Genomic DNA, 21,756 nt, shown 5'->3' with positions numbered 1-21,756 from the left:
ATCTTCCCTTTTTTAATTATTAAATCTTGGAATATTTAAGATGCTTTTTTGATTGAAGTAATTGACTGATTTGGAAATGTACTGTTTATTATGTTACAGCTGATATGTCTGCTGAAGAGCTGTTTAATATGTTTTTTGGAGGAGGATTTCCTTCTGGTAAATGTATTTGATTATTTTGAAAATATTATAAGTATGTTTTATATCTCAAGATGCATATTTCAGAGATGTTTTTAAGTAGACTAATATTTCTTTCACTCATCTGCTAACTCTAATTGCTGCATCAATCAGATTAAATCTAAATGTAATGCAAACATACATTAGCAGGTCTTCTTAATAAGCCATTGTGAATTAAAATTTATAGAAGTTGACCAGATGTATTTATAAGAGGTTATGTACACACATGCTCTGCTACTGTTCTGTGTGGCTCTGACATCTAACTGGATTTTTGTACATACTAAAGATAAGTTCATATGTGTGTAATATACAGTATTAAGCTTAATTAATTCCAAAGGCATTTATAATTGTTTATGGTGTTAGATAAATATTACTTTTTTTTAAACACTAGCGAGTACATTGGCTAAATGTGACAATCTGTTTGTGTATGTTTTGTTATAACAAAGCCACATTGGGCTATCTGTTGTGTCTACAAAGGAAATCAAAACCTTGATTTTAACATTGTAAATCCATAGACTTACCACTGTTTCGGTGCTTAGTAATTCTGTCAAATAGGCCCAACTTTGTCAGGTATCGTTGGGTTAAATAACACCATGAATAACAAGGGTACCTAACTGATAAATTAAGTCAGAGTGGTTGTAGAAACTTTCTTTGCTTGTTTATTCATAATTAAGGCTGCATATTAATTGTTATTGTACATTCATAGCAAATCTTCTGATAGACCTTGTTACACAATTGTTATAGTTGGTTAAAGTTGGGAAAAGCAACTTAGTGCAGAACCTTGATTTTCATTTAATAATAATAATATAAAGATAATACATTAATTTTAGTGTATTTAAAGCCAGGAGTAAGTATACAGTTTCTCTTTCAGTATCTTGGCACTTTTGTACAATACTATTATTGCTTACTCACTTAAATACTTCTTTCATACTTTTAATCTCTGAGTAAGAATTGTATCAGTTTAAAAACTAAGGTTCAAATAATTTTGTAATTTATCACATCTTGCACCAAACAAATTTCTTCCCCAAAGTACAGAACATCATTATTATAATCAAAGTGAAATATGGATATCTTTAATTTCTGAATTAACCAAACTCTTTAAGTAAAAAAAAAATACTGTAAGTTGTCTGCTAAAATAGTTTATTGTGGATCAAAGCATATTCTAGATCAGGGTTGTCAAGCTTAATATAGTTAAGAAGTTTCAGTATGGAATATCCAGAATTGTAAATGTAACCAACCTGTAAGTGTGTGGTTAATTTTGATCTTTAAAATGTTTGTTATATAATACATACTGTAAGTGTCTTAAAAATGAGAGAAAAATTAAAATCAGACAATAAATTTGTATGACTTTATTGAGGATTTATATAATTTTTAAAACAGTACATCAAAACATCTAAAATTTTCCTGTTACCTGATGAATATTATGGAAAACATTTTGTGTTTGTTGAATTTGTATTTACTTCAAAGAATGGAGCTATTTGGAGAAAATGAAAGTTTTTATAGAATGATCTATTAATTGAGTGAATCTCTAATATTCATTTTTTCCTTTTAGGTGGTGTATATGTTCGCCGAGGAAATCGCTGGCATAGTAATAGACAGCAAAATGAAGCTCACAATGATGTAAGTGAGAGATTACAAAGTAATAATCAAAAATACAAGAATAGAATTTTTTATTTAACTATTTTGAGCTGTTGTTAAGAACAACAATTAACTGTAATAATAAAGTATTTTTTATAAAAACAAAAGTTACAAAAATAACTTTTTTATTGTGTGTAATGGTCTTAGTACACAATCTCACCTGTATACAAGGTACATTGATAAAACGTTTTTACTGTTTTGAAGTTCTAATTGCATTAAATAGTTCTTGATTATTTAAATTTGAAACACTGTAACATTAAATTGTGAAATTGGAAAAAAATGTTAAACTGCCTTTTATTATCCAGATCAGCAGATTAGGTAACTATTTCACTATATCAATTTATTATTAGCAAACATATATAGGCTTACTTGCAAGTTTTGACAATTTTATTCAGAAATCCTTTAACATTATCTTCAGTCTTCTCAATAGAACATAAACGTCTGTTCTAACTACCTCTCTCTCCGTAATAAAATAACTACATTGTGGAATATTTCAGCAACCAACAGCTATCCATCACATTTTATTCAAGACCTAACATTGCAAGTTCCTTTTTCATAAAATTGAACCTCCAAAGAAATCATATACTGTAGACAAATAGATATTAAGATTCATTGGTCCTTTCTGTCTGAGCAAAATTTTGTAATGAAGTCACAATTTTTAGACTAAATTTTTATCCACAATTTAAAGTAAAAGTGATATTTAAAATATATTTCAAGATACAAAATCTGTTTAGATCTGAAGATCTATTATCCACACCTATGTGTTTCAGGATCATGTATAAATACATGTGATGTCAGTAACACCATTTAGATTGGCAAAACCTTATGCCAGTTAACACCCACATGGGAGAATCAAACAGAACTGCTTAAAAAAAAATCAAACTGTTCAGTCTTTGTAATTTGCACACATAGTGAAAACAAGAAACACCCCATCTAAAGAATTTCATCTCCTTTGGATCATCTACTTCTGAACTTTCAGTTAAAGAAAATCTTTATTTTAGATGAACTCCCAACATTTTAAATAATAACATGACTTTACTCCAATTAAGTCTGTTCTGAATAGCTTGTATGTATTGGAACAATTTCTTCTTATTTTTTTTTATTTTTGACTTCATTCTTTTATTCTGTATTTTAATTGTTTGATATTTATACATTTTGTATATTCCAATACTTTACCTTTTTCAATGTAACTTGCTGAAGATGGAATATGTACATTCCAAAATATTCAAGAATTAAATGTTTGTTGTTGTTGCCATTGTTCTACAGTTTCTGATCAGTTTGTAATTACACTTAAGTCTTGTCTGTTGTATATTATGCATTTTCATATTTGTAATTCATTATACCCTTCAACTGTTGAATATTGTTTTGTTGCACAAGTTGTGCTGTGATGTTTGTTTCAGTCTACATATAGATGTTTTATTTTTGTTATTTTTAGGCTTCATAGCACTGTCTTTATTTTTTGTAGTAAACTTTTTTCTCTGTGCTACCCATAATACTTTTATAATTAAAAAAAATTATCTGGTTTTATCTTTTAGTTTTTTTAATAATTATGAACAACCTTGTAATTGTTTTGTTTCTAATGTTCTTTTTTATGAAAATGGAATAATACAAATTTTTTAATTGAAATAAATAAATTTTAATATAATGCATTACTTATGTTTTGTAATATTCAAAAGATAACTAACATATTATTGAACATATGATACTTTGTTAGCAGTATTTAGCTTGCAATTGTTCCGTTTGACTCAAAAGGTTCAAGTTTGTTTTATAACTTTTTACTTCTTTTGCCTAATAATACAATATGCAGACCAGATTGAGGATTTTTACATGTACTTATGTTTGTTTATTATGGTTATGCTCTGGATATTCAAGCACCCTTTTCTCAAAAGAGCCAATTTCATTATTGTATCATTGTGCAGCTATTTAGTTAAATTTCACATAATGTTGAACTTATCTCACAACTAATTTTACTGTTTCAGTTAATTTTGATACATTTGAAATTTTTCCCACTTAAAACTGAAACCATTAATTTTTTTCTCTACATAGTCCCAGATTTGATTGTTTAGTTTTCAGACGTGGAGCACAATTTTAAACAAGTTTTAATAACTTTGTCAGTCTGTATTTAATTAGTTAATTTTGATATTTTTTTTAATGAATGAAAACAAATGATATTTCTGTAAAGTCATGAGGGAGTAAATTCTTAATCAGTCAGTTCATAATAATATTCATAATGTAATTAGTTATTTCTGTCAAGCTTTTGTATGTAAATATTGGGTTATTTTGTAGATGAAATAGTGTTGTTGTGTATATATGATGTTTGTAACATTTATATCAAGTATAGTGATAAACTAAATGGTGGTGTATTATGTGCTCAATTTTCAAAATCTGAATCTAGAAAAAAATGAATACATTTGTCAGTTCTAAGGTATGTTGATACTTTATTTTCATTCTGATGGTGTTTGTATATTTTCTTAATATGTGAAATATACCCAAAGAACAATATTTTATTAATATCTTGATCTTAAAGTCGGTTTTAGTTTGTAATAAAAATTAAATGGTGGATTCACATGCAAGCAATACAAATTTGAGACTTATGCAGATGTGTGATTAATGTCTTTATTTCAAATGTAAGATTGAAATATTGTTAGTACTTGCCTTTTATTTCTTTATTGCTTTTATAAACAAAGTTGCACTGTGAGCTTTTGTCTTGGACTCCATTGTTGAACCAGACTTGTATTTGAAAACTGAAATTTCAGTAGAACCCACAAAACTAGCAGGACTGTTAAATTATTATCACACTAAGAATATGAATGCAACATACATTTAATTTGAAAATATCAACCTATAAATAAACACAGGAAAAATAAGACAAAGATTTATGATTTTTTGGAACTTTCTTACTTGCATGTTATTTTCATTAAACATCACTAAGTATTTACAACATCTAAGCATGTTTACTGAATGTTAGACTTTAAAAAGTGTTTATATAAACTTATACTACTATAACAATCACACAAAGTTAACCTGTCCTACTTGACACAAACTATGATTCATGTCAATTTTTTTCACCTAAATGTCAAGAAAGAGGGTGGTTTTTATTTTTATATTGACTATGGTGACATTTTATTGATACATCTGTTTTGTCCTTCTGTTTGCTGACAAACTTTACATTGTACATGTAGTTGTTAGACTTGGACAAAATAACTCTAGTTATTACTTTCAAAATAATCTCGTACATAAATATCAGTCTATATAAATGCCATTGAGTGCTTGTGCATGCAACTAGTCTTGAGCTATTTACCACATCAGATGGATGTTTTAATGTCTACTTCATTACTTTGTGATGTAATTATCAATATAGGCAGACTATATGGTGAAGTCAATTGCTAGAAAGTGCCTTTTAGAATTTTTTCTAATTGTGATTGTGGTTGATTCTCTTGTATTATTTTTTAATAGCTATTGTTATCTTCAAGAATTTTGAAATAATGAATGTTTTTCTTTCTGTTTAGCAAAGTGGTCACAGTGTGCTACTTCAAATGATGCCCATTTTAATCCTAGTGTGCCTGTCACTCATGAGTAGTTTTTTTGTTTCTGAGCCTGCTTACAGCCTTGTTCGATCATCGTAAGTCCTTTTAATAATAGTTTATTTGAAATAATGATGTGGATCAATAGTTTTCAAACAATGACCACATTTTAGTGGGTGGAGAATGGGGCATGAGAAGCAGTGTCTCATCTTTTATGTTGTTTTGAAATGAAGCTATCATTGTTATCATTAGTGTGTGTGTTTTGGCAAAAGAATTATAATTAATCGGAGTTGGGATTTGTTGTTTCTGATGCAGTTCTTCATCATGATTTTGTTTACTTATTTTACTTCATTTAAATGTATTTATTTAATTTCACTAAAATTACATATATTATAACTATAAATTTTCAAGCCATAAACAAAGCACCTTAACATGAAATAAAATTTGCTGCATATATTTAAGAGAATCCTAGAGTACAAACCACAATGTGGGATTATAAAATGTATCCAAGGTGTTGGAGGTGACTGAAGAAGTAGGACCCACATTGCGGTTGGGATACACTGGCTATCAGTCTTAACCTCCAGTTTGCTAGTCTCATATAAGAAAATTAGAAATTAGGAGAGTGAGATGTGGGTCGTCAAGCCCACGATGTCCCACATCTATATCACCCTTCACTGCATGCAGACAGATGTGAGAAGGTAACTGCTCTCCCAAGTTAAAATAAGAAAATGAAAAGTACATAAATGAACGTAAAAAATGAAAATAAGGTACTATTATTTGGGGGTAAGTAAGATGAAACTTACCTTCTAAGTTAGCATTCCTGCCCCAGTATGGTAGAGGCACTAATTAACATGACATCAGTAAAGTGATAGTTTACTGTGACTGTCATGCTTTTATATGCAGCTTAAGGTGTACATCTGCATAAAGTAGTGCCAAGTTCTTAGATGACCTTATTTTTAACTAAAAATAATTTCTCTGATTTTACTTTCTTTGTATTTATTTAACATATTTTTGTATTTATTACAGAATAATTGAATAATTTTATCTAAACTTTCTTTATTAAATCTTTAACTATTAGTTTTCCTGCAGTATATCAACATTATTAATAATGTAGAATTTATAATAAATTAAAATATTTTATGAGTTTAAAACATTTTGATCTAGGAAGTTATCGTACTTAGAATTTTATAACTTTTTTCCCTTTTCCTTTCAGGAAATGTTAGATTAATCACTCAACTTTTGTGGCTTTGTTTGAAAGAAATATCTTTTTTTCTTCACAGGAAGTATATCTATGAGAGGAAGACGAGTAACTTAAAGGTACCATTTTATGTAAAAGAAAATTTTGCAAGTGAATATCAAGGAAGCATCAGAAGAATAGAAACCCAGGTAGAAGGTGAATATGTTACAAACCTTCGGACATCTTGTTTCAGAGAGAGGAACTACAGTAGGTGTTGTTTTATTTTTTCCAGGATTATAAGTTGTATATTTTTGTTTTGAAGTTTTTCTATTTCCTCACTTTCTTTTGAATATAACAGAATATTAGATGATGCATTTATTTGGCATTTGAACTTTACGATCTAATAATGTGAGATGTGATTACTATAAAAAAAAAAATATATATAGAATTAGATATAAAAATCATTTAAAATTTTCAATGCTATAATCCAAAAAAGGATTTTGATATTTGCAGGCATTTTGTTATTTGTTTTGCACAGTTTTACCAGTGTTTCGTTTTATGTCTAATTTTTTTAATGCTCATTTAAGCAGTTTGTTTATGCTAGGTGTTGAAAAAATGTACTGCAATTGTAAGATTGTATATGGAGCTAAAATATAACCTTAATCCTGTCATCATGGAGATCTCTTTCTGCACATGCTATGAGGTTTTAGTGTGTTACATTCATAATATGATTAAACTACTTTTTTCACGAAATACCAATAAGTGTAGAGTAAAAATGTACCTAATAGTCCATATTTTAATAATATACAAGTTTTAAGTTTTTACTTTTATAAGACAATATTTTAAAAAAACTAGAATTTTCCCCAGTATGAAAACTGTGACATTTGCATTCCGGGCATCTCCTATTTTCCAATTTATTTACCACCCTTCCAAGAAATGTGGAATTTAACATAAATTACTCCTTATAACATCATCATTCATCATTGCTCAGTCAAAACATATTTTTTATAACCTTCAATCTTGTTTGGTTAAAGAACCATGAAACAGACAATCAGACCCTCTCTTACTGCACCCACATACCACATTTTCTCTTTTAGAAATTGCTAATAGTTCTCCCTGATGTTCAATAATATATTATTTATAACCAACAGAAACCTAAGTTGTTGTTGTTTTTATCTGACAAGTGACTTATCATATTACATTGTTCTCTGTAAGGAGAATTTTCAATTTCTCTCAGTTCAAGCTTTATTCCATAGGGTAACATATGAATGAGCTTAAATGAAATTTTAACATCTTTTGTTGTATTGTGAGAAAGCCTGAAAAATTGTGATAGCTATGGGACATTGTCTGCTTCTTTGCACATTATTATTTTGCATTTTTATGGTGCTTTATTTAAGTAAAAATTTATTTATTACTATCATTAATATATAAAAAAAAAAGTAGGGTTAAGTGATATTGACAGCAAAAGCAACTGGTAATTATTTTTCACATTTTACATGAGTATTCTTTTCCTATTATAAAAATAACTAAATTGTAAGAATGTGGAACTTTTCATGTTAGTTAAGGTTATATGAGGTGAAATAAATAAATATTTTTCATGAGGTATATTTATTAAGTGATTTACAATTTAAATTTGCAGTATGTGTGTATACTGTTATGAGGGTAAATCTCTAAAATAAACAAAAGTTGATTCCTATTGATTTTTGAGACAAAAATATCTTTAATTTTAATGTGGAAATAACTTAGCAGTCAGACAAGTTTGTGTGTGTGTATATATATATATTCATGGGCAAATCTTTAGTAATAATACTTTAAAAAATTGATTTCTTGTGTACAAAATACTTGTAATGTTTACTTAAAGTTTACAAAATGTTTTGAAACTAAACAAAGTGTATTAAAATTTTAGAATTAGAAACTAACAAGTACACAATGGTTACAGTGTTGGTCAATTCAACCATCTTCATTGAGAGAGATAGTTAAAGATGAAAATGAAGCTAAACAAATGTAAACCTGATCCAATCTGGATATAGATAATGCAGTTAAGGTAGTAAAATGTAAAAAGAGGGCTTCTTTATTATTTTAACCTTCTTCAATGGAGAATATCACATGTACTAGTGCTGAAAGATATGTTGAGAATAAGTAGTTTAACTGGGATATAGCTGTGAATTGTTTATAAAAACTATCTCTATGTCCTAGGAGGATATTGAATGAACAACTTTAAATGCATATTCTACCATTACCAAATGTTAATGATTTGTGACATTTAAATCCTGTATTCATGCTTAAGTTCTATAACAAAAGAAAAATAAGGTGGTGTATCATGACAAGGGAATAGCAAGTAAACCTTTTACTCTTTTATGTTGTGCTAATAAAGTTAATTTTATGAAACTATGAAAAATACCAAAAACACTTGTCTGTTCAAAGAATTATTTTATTTTGATTTTCTTTTCTTTTCTTTCTCCAAGATTTTTTGTAAGGATTGTCATTGTGTTTTTTCTGTGGCTTTGTATTCAATTTTCAGTAACTTTAACCTTTTCACTTCAGTTTTATTGTCTTTGGCTATAATCCTCTCTGTTTCTTTCACAAACAACCACAATGAATTAGAGATCTATTATTATGCTTCTCAGCTCATTTTTGTAGATATTATTTTGTTTCACCTTAAGAATATTTAAAATTACAGTGTGACATGTGACTAAATATGACCTTTCATGCATGCATAATTTGATTTCATACAGTCATACTCATCATACAAATAGGACTGTTAATAAACACTAAATATAATTCATTAGTGTAAGGCTAGGTTAGCTGTTCTTGCAAAATAATATAAGTTGATCAGTAAAATTGTAAGTACTGTAGAAATCTATCATGTGGAATGGAATTATGTAAATTATACTTTTTATTTCATTGTACCTGTTTAAATTATATATTTAATACACACATTAGCACCTTAATACTTGATCTTTGAATAATATTATAACATACAAAGTTATATTTTGTTTCTAAAGAATGTATAATTAATCTATGGTATGTTTTTTTTAAATTTTATAACTGGTTGGAACTTGTGTTTATGGCAAAAACACCAAAATGTAACTTAGTGTTTTGATGCTTGTACATAACTTGCTCACAAATACTTTTAATTTGGGAGAAGACTAAGAGTGTTATAGAGCTGATTTTGTGCTTTCAGTATACTGTATTAGAAGCTTCTTATTATAAGGAACATCAGTTAGTTAAAATATTGAACTTTAAAACCAGTTATTCATATTATGGATATTTTGTGATCCTTTTACATCTGAGGATAGCTTTTTAACAAATTAGAAACATTTTGTAATGACAAGATGAGTTTGAATGTTTTTTTTTTTTTTTTTTTTCAATTTTGAAGAGGAGAGCATGATATGGCGAGCACACAGTTTCCGTGACCGAGACCTTGAAGAGAAAGCGAAAAGGCTTGGGACACCTTCTTGTGAAAGTCTTAATGATTTGTATAGTAGACAAGGAGGTTAATAGTTTTGATAAAAAATGTAAATAATGTTCTTAAACACTTAAATAATTCTTTAAAGTTATGTAGTGTAGTGTGAATTAAGAAAGTTATCCCATCATTCTTTGTATAGTTTGACTTATGAAGGCTGTTTCATAGTGTTTTTAATTACCTCCCTCTATATTGTAATCTTGGTTTAGTATTTGTATGTTTTAATTTCCAATACTTTAAATGAGTTTTAAAGCCATTTGTAAAAATATTCAAGAAGCTGAGTCATCATAGAATTTATATGGAATTCTCTGTTAGAAAGACCATTTTTGTTTTTCCAAATGAGCTGAGTGTTGCTTAGCAGTTAGCATGCTGGACTGAATTAAAGGTTCATGTTTTGCCTTCATGCAATTTCACTCTGCACTTGAAGCTGTAAGTACATTATAAGAATGACAGCAATTCCCACCATTCAACTGAAGTAACCCAAAAATTGGTGGTTAGCTGTCTTCCATTTAAGCTATTACTTAAAAAATAGGGAAAGATAGTGTAGATAGTTCTCACATAGCTTTAATTGAATATTGAAACTAAAATTGTTCATCGTTTTAAAAATCCTGTAATATCAATGATTATATATATTTACAAAATACTAAAATATTATACAGATAAATCTGTAATTTTGAAAGTACAAATGGAAACAACTATATGAAAACATTTAAGTTACAGCAAAGAGAGTTTAAATAAGAGTTTTAAAGTTGCTTGTATAGAGAAATATGTGATATGTTATTTTGAATGGGTGGTGTTGTGAACACAGAAATGATAATATATTGTAATTGATTTTGTTCTTGTTAATTACTATGTAGCCTGTACACTTGAATTGTATAGTATTAAAGGCTAAACCTTCATTTATTAACTTTCAGTTGTATTCATTGTTGTTAGTAATGTCCGAGGAAAAACAATTGGACCAAAAGTAATACAGATTTCACTATTACACTAGGATGGGTGGATCCTGCCTTTGTACCAGCAAATTAAAAGAAAATTGTATAAAATAAACTTGGTCATTCTTCCACACATCTAAAATGCTTCAGAGTTGAGAATTATTCAATAAAATTTTTTATTTAATTTTATTTATAAAATAAAAATTAATAAATTTTGAATTTTGGTTGACTTCAGTGTGTTTTAAACAAAAGCATTAGTACTTTTGAATTTTTTTCCTGGTTTTAATACAACATTTGTATTACCCATGAAGGAAAGCCTTATCAGTTTGAAAAATTCCATTAGTTACCTTTGTAACTTGAAAATAAGCGTAATTTTTATTAGTTTTAACCAGTGTGTTTCTCACTTTTGATTGTCATGGCAAGATGTGTATTTGTCTTTATTTTGGCTTAAAGAAATCATAGACATGATTCAAAGATGTAATGAAAGCTCTTTTTATTGGTTTTTTAATGCTCTGTAAGCTACTGTGGCTTGTTGAGTTTGTACTGTGTGAAGATTAAAACAAAATGATGAAAGCTTAGCTTGGTGATATGTTGCTAGAAGAAAGGATGTATTTAAATCTACCACATTTACAATTTTGAATTTTTTTTTTTTTTTTAAGTTTCCTAAAATGTTTTTCATAGAACAAGATGACTTAGGCTTAGTTAACTCATTTTGCAATGGGTTATATATCACATTTTTCTGTATTTAGACATGTTACTATCAGACCTTTTGGGGTTAAATATCTGCTTTCATAGATGTAAGATCACTGAAAAGAAATGTCAATGAATATAATTAAACTTTTTATTAAATGAAACTTTTTGATGATAAATAAAAATGAAAAGGTTGGATTACTCATGGTAGTGGTTGTAAAAATAATGATTTTGCATGTGGTTTTTTCAAGCTCAAAAAAATTTGAAATTTGCAGCTTTATAAAATACAAATTTTTTTAAGGAAGTTCCACAGGAGTATAGTAATAAAATCTACAACAAAAGTAAGCATTTTTAATTTTTCATTTAAAGAGACATATTACAATGAAGTCTTGTCCAATTTCCAATTCATTACAGACATCACATAGAAATAACAATTGTTTTTTTTTTGAGAATCTATGATTTGTAGAAAATTCCTCAAATTTCAAACTATTTCATCTAGTAGGTTTTCCTAATGTAATAAATTGTATAACAGGTGTGTTTATTCAACACATGAACATTTGTTTAATTGTGCACATTTAATCCTTCCTCTTTTTTGGATCATATAATTTATTCCATGTTATTGTACAGATCTATTATACTTTGCTATAACTATCTATCACTTGCAGTAAATCAGTTAACTTTTGTTTAAAAAATATGCAACAAATTATTTCACTATTATAAACATTCCTTCTGACAATGATGTTTTTAGTATGTTAATTTAAAATTTTAATTGAACGAGAAGAAATCAAACTGAAAATTGATTACTAAATAATAGTATCTTGATTTTTTAAAGGTTCATGAAAAAGTTTACAAAACAAGTTGTAAGGTTAGGCTTAACATCAGGAAGTGCATACTAAATATTTTGTGGATCTGTATAAATATTCAAAGCTGGTATCAATAGGCACAAAACTGTATCTTCAGATATAGATTAGGAGTCATTTAAATTAAACTAAGGGTATACAGCAAAAAAACACTCCAATTGTGAGAAATAACAAGGGGATGAGCATGCACTATTATTATATGGTAAGGAACAATACTGATTGGAATAGAATCAGAGAATTACCTAAGCTAGTAAAATTTTCATTTGTTGAAAGCAGATTAAAGTGGCAGTTAAAAATAAAGAAAAATGGATTTTATAACGTGTTATGTCAGTATGTAACACAAAATCTAGACAATTACTGCATTAAAATAAATATAACTGGAAGAAAGACTGTCTGTTTTTCAGTGAAAATTGGTGTTGTTAACCATAAATTATTCTTAAGCAAGAGTCATGTTTCTGATTTGGTCTTTGTTGAGATTTTAAAGTTTGAGAAAGAGAGACTGTTTATCTTGTAGGTTTGATATGTTGAGGTATTGTGAAGGAACAACAGTTGTTTATCACTAGTTTTTTAACAACTATCACCTCTTCATAAGTTCTTACTATGAGATTATCTTTAGTATTGTCAACATAGACGATGTACATTCTCTAAAATTGTATTTGAAAGTTATTTTCAGATAAACTTCAGGGAAATTTCTGTAATACTTTTAAGTGTGTGTCAGGTAATAAGGTTATTTTTACTAAGACTTGGCATGTAAAAATAGATAAGGTACTTAACAGTGGATGCTTTGCTATTTTTAACAAACGTTTTGATTAGGAATTTCTGAGTAACTTTCTTCTAGGTAAAAACACCTGTGCTTTAAGGATGTTACTAAATTACATTTGTTAGAGAATGAAATAAAATTTGAATTCTGTAAATAGGTCAGTGAATGTTTTTTTTGGAATATACAGTAGTGTAGAAACCAGTGAGTTCTGATTAATAAGTAATTTTTTTTTTTTTATTATACAATTTTTCTGAAAATTTATTTTTAAAGGTTGTAAGTGAGATTGAATATATTACAAATCACTTGTAACTTATATTTATCCCTCATATATAGAGTGGGCCAGAACAAACTGATAACTAAAAGAAAAGAAAACAAATAGCACAATAAGACTCTCGTATGATTAAACATGTTATAGACATTCAAAGTTTCCAGTGCTACTATAAGTGCACACAGGACATCTGTTGACAGGTGTTGTGCATAGCTTATCTGTTGGCAAAAGCTTCTTTATTCTATACATTTCATCTCGTAAATATATTTTGTGTATGTAAATAAAATGAATCGTATAACAAACTTACTGTCTATAGCCATCCCTATTTTACATATTATGGTTTTTAGTTTTAAAAAAATCCTTTGTTGCCCTATGAGTGTGAATCACTTATCAACTGAGAACTGTATAGCATTTAGTAAAATTTATTCATCAGTAGTTAATCTTTCAAATACCTTTATTATCAGGAACTTGAGAAATCAATATTTAAAAATGTTTTATGCAAATTCATAAAAACAGCAATAACACACCATAATGCACAAATGATTAAAGAGTTAATAAAATACAAAAAGTGTAGAAGGTTTGACAAGTGAAGTTTATTAGTTTCAAGAGATAGAATGAAACTGTTCTTGGCATTGTGTATTTTCTGGTTCAAAATGGCCCCAGAGAGGTTTAAGTTGAAGAAAAGTTGACAGTCAATAAAAATGTTTTAAAATATTCAACAGCTTCACACAGTAACAAGTATTGTACACAAACATAAATTGTGTACTAAAAATTGCAAGCTATACAAATGGTAAGAAAATTTCAAGTCATAACCAGTAAACACATTGTAGAGATTCACAAAATGTTTGATTTGGAATTTATCAAAGACTTGTAGTCTCTTTTCATTTTGATTTGCAAAGTAAGCCAATTAAATAGAAAAAGTAATTAAAAATTGGTTTCAGAAAAATACTTGATAGGCTCAGTTATAATACAGGTCTCCAATTTAATAACTGACACATGCCTTCCAGTTCAAATATCCATGTGTGATAACAGAAAATTAAATAGTTGTTTCCAAAACTATTTGTTAATTATACTTGCTATAATAAATATTAAGTTACATATCAGTGTCTAAGGAAGGTGAAGAAATACTCAACAGCATTTTATAGAGGATATAATTTCTGTTGTAAAATGTAAAACCAAGTTCTTGTCTTATTAGCACTTCTTCCACTAAGTAGTTAAGATGTCTACATGAAGTAACTGCACTATTTTGGTTTGACAGTTAGAAAAAAAAAATTTTGTATAGTTTTCCACTTGTGTACTCTTTTATTTTTGATGTACAACAGCAGCCACAGGGTCAAAGATGTGTGACTGTATTTCATTATGGACTACCATTGTACAAGCTTTCCCTTTGAATCTCTTCTGCTTTTGAGTGTATTTTTGATAAAACTATTCAATATTGAGAGCATGGGAATGTATTCCAATTGAAGAAAAGTAGGTCGGTATGACGTTATATTCTGAACTTTCTATAAAAACAAAAGTACCTGAAATTAGAAAATTATCAGTTTTATCAAATTATAATAAGAAAGTTTTTTTGTATTACCCAGTTAAGTTTTATGAAGACTACATAAAAAATAAAAGGAAACTACTTTTTTTAAATTAATATTCTTAGACATTTATGAATACTGTTGTGAAATTATCAGTTTTCTAAAAAATACATTAAATCCCTATATATAACAACAGTGTTAGGTAAAAACTAAATTGCATGATTTGTCATATGTCTGCACTATAAGAATTTATAATGGTGTCTAAGACACTATAATTAGTCTTACTTTAGCAACAACACTACTGCTTTAATATACTACAAAAAACATTCTTGGTAGAAAATATTTTATGAATTTTAAGACTGCTCTTTCTAACTTTATATTTTTCATGCTTCAAAGATAAAGTTAAAAACACATCTAATGTGTGGTCTCATTTCAAATTAGATTCAGTTTGAATTGATGGTTATGATTTGTGTAATAAATTTGATAACTACATATCTTACAATAATTTTTAGAAGTCCTTTATCAATTAGTTTAGTACATTAGATTTCAGAGTAAAAGTATTTTCCAGTTTCAGTCTTTCTTATATTCCTGCATCTGATGACAGATTTTGAAATCTATATAAAACAAAGCTTTTGTGTGTAAAAAAAATTTTTTTTATAAGGATATGGTAAATGTGTGTGTATTTCGTTTTGTTTGTTTTTTTCCTTTGGAAATCTGTGTTTTAGTCTTTTTCAACTGATTATTTATACTAAACAATTACATTAATTTTTTTCCCAATACATGTTCACTTCTTGTTACAAAATATCAGTGGAGGTTTATAAAAACATAGAAATATTGTATGTTTTGAACATATGTATATGTGGAAGTGGTTATTCTCCATTCTGTCACACACTCACTTTTAGTAAAAACAACCAAAAAGAAATCATAAATACTTTGTGCAGTGTACTTCTGTGGTGATTGGTTTTCACTAGTTTTTGTTGGAATTTATTCTCTAGACTTGGGAAGTGTATAATTTCTCTTGCATTTATAGAGTTACTCACTCAGTTATAGATGTATCAAATGCAAGTTAGATTGTACACAATTAACTCCTTATACATTTTTTATTAGATCTTCACCGAATTTTATGGGAATGTTTCTAAAGTGGGAGTGGTAATTCCATTTTTGTCAGATACGTTTTTTCTCGTAATTTGGGTATAACAAAATATGAAAATATGTATGTTAGCAAGTACTTCAGTTTTGAGTGGGTTTTTCTGAATTTTTTATTAGAATTATCTGTTATTACTATATAAACGAGATGAAGTATTCAAATTACATTCATATTTCTTAGTGAAGACATTTAACATTTCAGCTTGCTCACTTTTATAGTTTTTTTTTTTTTTTTAAGGTTATGGAATAAGAGGTGAAACCTGTTAACAGTTTTTGTCACTGTTGGAACTGCCACTGGGCAGCTAAACAAACTATTGAAAGTTATGGTGTAGAAATCAAGTGCTTAGAACAAACATGTTTCAATGTGAAATTTTTATTATTTCCATTTAAACAACCTTTTACCTCTCTAGGTGCAAATGTCAATTATATAAATAATCTTGATAAAAAATACACACCCATACTTTATTGTTACATTTGTATGATCTAAGAAAGATGATTTTTTTAAAACTATGTTGTACTGAAGTAACTTGATTTAAATCAAAGGTAGAAATTGGTTAAAATGTGTAATAATAGAGTTCTGCAATTTATTAAGATTTTCCAATTAATTTTAGACAAATATTCAGCATTAAAGCCATCTCTTGCTGAGTATAAGTTAATTTTCAATGATATTTATGTATGTAAATGAAAGTGGAACTTGTGTTTTTGGCAGGACATAGTCTGGACACAGGTTTCATAGGTATTTTTGATGTCAATTACATGGTATCTGATGTTTTAAAATGATAAAAGTATGGAAGGATGTAGTTTATAGAAACTGATCATAAAGAATCACATTTTACAGCCATTACTCATTTGTGAACTTTGATTGTGACTACATTTTTATTTGTGGTTTAAAGATTGTTTATTAGTAAAAAAGACTGTTAAAATAGCATTTAAAAATTAAAATAAGTAACAATACTTGAATTTTCTTAATTTGGTTAATATTTGGTATTTAAGGTTATGTATATATGACCATAACTACTGAACAAATGATCCAGGGTTTGTGTTACACTATATTTGAGATAATGTTGAAATGTTCATTGATTTGATTAGCTTTTCTTGTTATTGGTTCAAAATATGTCAAAAATATGAAATATTTATGTTTGCATTAGTTTGTCAATTAATGCACTAACCCAAGGACTACATAATATGAAGAATTTGCCTTCAGTATTTTAAAGACGTAACCAGTTTGAACTGATTCATGAAAAATTCATACTGCATTTGTTAGACTTTTCATGTATATACCCTTGTCAGGTTGTCAGCATGTGCAAGATGAAATTTCATATTTAGAGTATAACTTTGTAACACAGCTTGGTTATTAACAGATAAAAAAGTGAAATATTCAAATTACTGTATACTTTGAGTTTCTTTGGATTTGAAGCATAGTTCTAGAAGAATATTTGCTACACTTGAAAAGTTGTTAGGAATGTTTCACTTGTGACATGTATAAATTTGAAGAATATTAAGAATAATTAACTTTAATTATACAGTTTAGAATTTACCACTCATGTATTTATCAGTTTATCAAATAAATAATTGATTATAAAGGTGGTATTCTCCATAATTTTTTTTGTTGTACAGTAATTTATAAATGATTACAAATAACCAACTACTTTGTATATGGTATTCCAAGTTATACTGGTCTTCTCTTCAGATAGTAACTGCAAATAACAGAAGATTCAATTAAAATTTTATCTTGGGGTGTATTGAAATCTCCAATTTTGACTGCTTAAAAAAGTAACTAGACAGAATATAAACAAAACAAAGATAGATTAGTGCAATTTGTGATTGATGTTAATGTCCAGACTGGGAAGTATAGTGACTATACAGAATACAAAAGCATAATCTCTTTGTGAATATGTTACCTGTATCACTATTGGCCATTCCAAAAGCAAAACAGGAAGACATATCTTCAGGATATCCAAGACACCCAAAATTAAGATCACTGCCAATATCAACAGTGTTTTCCAACTGTAAATACCACATCAGTCCTTCCCATGAGAAAATCCATGTGGCACTAAAGGGGAATAGTCCAGCCATGTATTACTAGAGTAACAAATATTTAGCTGTATTTCATACAAGCTTCCTGTTAAATCTGTATGCACACTATACATGTGTATGTGTGAAAATCCTTGGTGAAAAAAAAAATTCACCTATCTAAACCAACAAATGCAAAGAAATTGTACTTATTATGTCTTCAAACTACAATCTTCCCTATTGTTTTCAAGCCAACCTTAATTCAAATATTTAACAAGGATGAAATTATATTTTCACAAAATATAAATAGTAGAAGGAAATTCTTGATTACAAGAAACCCATTTTGTTAACCTGAAGACAACCTAGGAAGATTAAAACATTGTTCTCTGCTTATTACTAAGTTTTAATACCCATTTTGTTAACCTGAAGACAACCTAGGAAGATTAAAACATTGTTCTCTGCTTATTACTAAGTTTTAATACCCATTTTGTTAACCTGAAGACAACCTAGGAAGATTAAAACATTGTTCTCTGCTTATTACTAAGTTTTAATACCCATTTTGAAATACAGTAGAATGAAATGCCAAACCTATCAACTATGATCCATTTCACATAGATAATTAAAATTATTTTAAGTAAAAAGTTGAAAGGAATTAACTGTTGAGCTGTTAATAAAGAAGGGTAGTTTCCCAGATTGCCCGTGAAGAAGAAAGATCCACCTTTTGAAAGTGCTCAGGTTATAAGTTTCTATTTTAGTTTTATCAAGACTTCTTGAACCCTTCTGATTCGAATGGTAAATAGTGTATTTGCAAGGGTAAAAATAATGAGAGAAAAGGGCTGTACATCATATCACCCCCACCATTAGAGATTTAATGGAAACCTAACAAAAGATTTGCCAAAATGGTTGTTTAATTATCTCCTTCACCTCAACCAGACCATTGAAGTCCAGGGGAGTTGAAGTTGGACCATGTTCTTCCCTGGATATGACTCTTTCACCTCAGCCTTATTTAGAGTCTTCCTCTCACTAGAATCTATGTCTCTATCAGTTTAGTTTTGTGGGCCTGATGTTGGTTTAAAAGAGGTAATTTGTTAAAGGTAGAAGTGAGAGGAAGTATTGGTCAATGCTGTTTTCAGAAACTTGCCAGGCAGGTGATTATGACTAAAACTTCTTATAGAGAGTGAAAGATCTGCAGACAATATGTATGCTCAAATGAGGCTACTAGCTGTGATGCATAGCATAAGTGTTGTTGTAGCCAGAACTTTCAGATTTTACTGAGACTTGAAAAGCTTTTGGTCAGATTTTAGCTCCAGAAACTTTTTTTTTGGAGGGGGGATTCAGTTGTACCAATGTAGGAGCAAACAGGTTTGGTAAAGAAATTGTTGGTTATGGTGCATATTCTTTTTTGCTGCTAGCTTGTGTTTCACAGTCAGGGGTCTCAGATTACTGGCTGGGTGTTTTGTGGTTATGCTTCATTGAAGTATTAGGAAGAGGTGGCAATTCCCTGACTGTGGGCTGTACTACCATGGGCAACCCTGATTCTGGAGAGACATCAGCTTTTGCTGGCAGCTGGAATATCCAAATATGCTGAGAGCTAACCCATTTTTGGCCTTATGAGAAGTTTGCCAGCCACTCATCCTTATTCACCAGCTCCAGGAGTCTTGCAGTAATTGTCCACCATTGAGAAAAAGTAAAATAACTCCTAACTGGCTATTTGAGTAGACAAGAAATCTAAAAGAGTTAAGAATTTGATCTTAGATGAGTAAATGTTAAAAGCATGTAATGAACTGGATTCTAAATGATCATAATGTCAATTAGAAATGTAAGTTTCAAAGTTATATCAAAAGTTGAAAAAAAGAGGTACACAATGTCTTTTGATTCTTGTGATTAACAGACTTGTAGCTTTATGGTCAGGTGGTTATCATATAATATTGGACCAGCAATACTCATATCTTTGTGATGAAAAGTTACTATTCCTTGACCAAAACAGTGAAGGAACAAGATACAGGCAGTTCACTTGAAAGTGATCTACCAGCTCAAAACACATTTTTTGGTTAACCTAAAGATGACCTAAGAAAGTAAAAATGTTGTTCTATACTTCATTTTAATTAAAGTTATAATACCAACTGTTTTGATAATACATTCCAGAAAGTCACTGAGGTCACCTTGTACTACTTTCCTTGCTTTCTGGAGTAAATTATGTCTATTATGTCTGAAGAAATAATGAACTGACATACAGCTCCATTAGTAACTATAATATCCTTTGCTGACCAATACTTCTTTGTTACAACTGATCAATGCTATGAGAAAAAGTTGCTCTCAACTGGGCAAGGAAATTGAATTTACCTGTAGAAGTGAAATCCACTTTCTTGGTGCACTTCTACTAGAAGAGTGTGAGCTTACAAAAAATAAACTATTTGGAGGTCATTTTGTTTTAGTTCTAGAGACCAATTCCAAGAGAGTGAAATCTGTGGAACTAAACACAACCTGGTAGAAGTATTGAATGTAGTCTGATTTAAATGAAGTTTCTCACTCAAAATAAGATATTTTCTGTTATCTGCAACTGAAAGGGAGATTGTTTCTGAAGAACAGTTATACAGGTTAATATTGAGTCACAGAAAAGCACTCTCCTGAGCAAAAGAAAGCAGAAAGTACTCATAAGTATCAATTTTAGCAGAAGAAAAGCATGGCAACTGAGGGTTGTTGAAAACTCAAGACCATGTTTGACTGTCACCAATCAGAGTACCTTGACTTCAGCTTTGGTCTAGAGCACTGGCAACCAGGGGGGGGGGGGCTTTATACACTGGTTACGACTATGAACATGGAGTGAGATAGCTATAAAGAGTGAAAATTTCCTGTGCCTCAAAGATAGCTTGTGATAAGTCCTAGAACAGAAAGCACCCACCATCTGAGTGTTAAGAGTCCCTGTAAGCAACTACTATAGGAAGCTGATGATATTAGTGGAATTTCCATTTGGAATTGGTAGGGATCCAGCAAAAGATAGGCTTTGGACAGCTGCAAGTTCCTTGTGAATGAGGTCAAGCAGATCACACTCTTAGTGTTCAAGTGGGATGATAGAAGAGGACATAAACCAGTTTTTAAGTGTTTCACATGCTCATGGCTTCTAAATGCAAACGTGTGATGAAGAAAGAGCTTGCAGTGGTTACATTTGGAAAACACCATGACCTTGTACAATAGGAAATTCATCAACTGTGTGTAGAAATATTTTACTTCCACAGTGTTGAAGCTAGTAGTCTCCAGAGCTCTCTGGCAAAAAATGTTCAAACTTTGCACAACACAACACAAAGACTGGATGGCACCAAGCATAATATGAACCTGTGCAAATAGGTGACATGAATCTTCTGGCTGCTGCTGAGTTGTAATGTACAGCAGTGATGTCAAGCTTTAAGATACATACCACAATAGGCCACCAATACATACTTATGCCTATCAGCTTATCCATTATTCAATGCACTAACATATCATGAATGGGGTAGTTATGAACTGGATATCATGATTTGGTTAAAAATCCACATGAATTAAGGTACTAACTTCAATGAACAACTACTCACTGAGTTCTATAAAGCA

The 21,756-nt window shown here is 29.2% G+C and overlaps 1 protein-coding gene across 1 annotated transcript in view; it reads left to right on the top strand.

Moving 5' to 3' along the window:
• Nucleotides 1-17,741, top strand: part of LOC143255843 (dnaJ homolog subfamily B member 12-like) — a 30,688-nt gene extending 12,947 nt beyond the window's left edge. Inside the window, exons 5-9 of the mRNA XM_076512162.1 lie at nucleotides 100-156; nucleotides 1,727-1,794; nucleotides 5,322-5,434; nucleotides 6,617-6,780; nucleotides 9,893-17,741. Coding sequence (XP_076368277.1) covers nucleotides 100-156; nucleotides 1,727-1,794; nucleotides 5,322-5,434; nucleotides 6,617-6,780; nucleotides 9,893-10,014 — 524 coding nt within the window. The 3' untranslated portion in view covers nucleotides 10,015-17,741. The remainder of the gene's footprint in view (nucleotides 1-99; nucleotides 157-1,726; nucleotides 1,795-5,321; nucleotides 5,435-6,616; nucleotides 6,781-9,892) is intronic.
• The last annotated feature ends 4,015 nt before the right edge of the window (nucleotides 17,742-21,756 follow it).

The sequence above is a fragment of the Tachypleus tridentatus genome, chromosome 7, assembly GCF_004210375.1.
Source record: "Tachypleus tridentatus isolate NWPU-2018 chromosome 7, ASM421037v1, whole genome shotgun sequence".
NCBI lineage: Eukaryota > Metazoa > Arthropoda > Merostomata > Xiphosura > Limulidae > Tachypleus > Tachypleus tridentatus.
The sequence above is the reverse complement of the archived record's forward strand: the minus strand, read 5'-3'. Positions and strand labels throughout refer to the sequence as shown.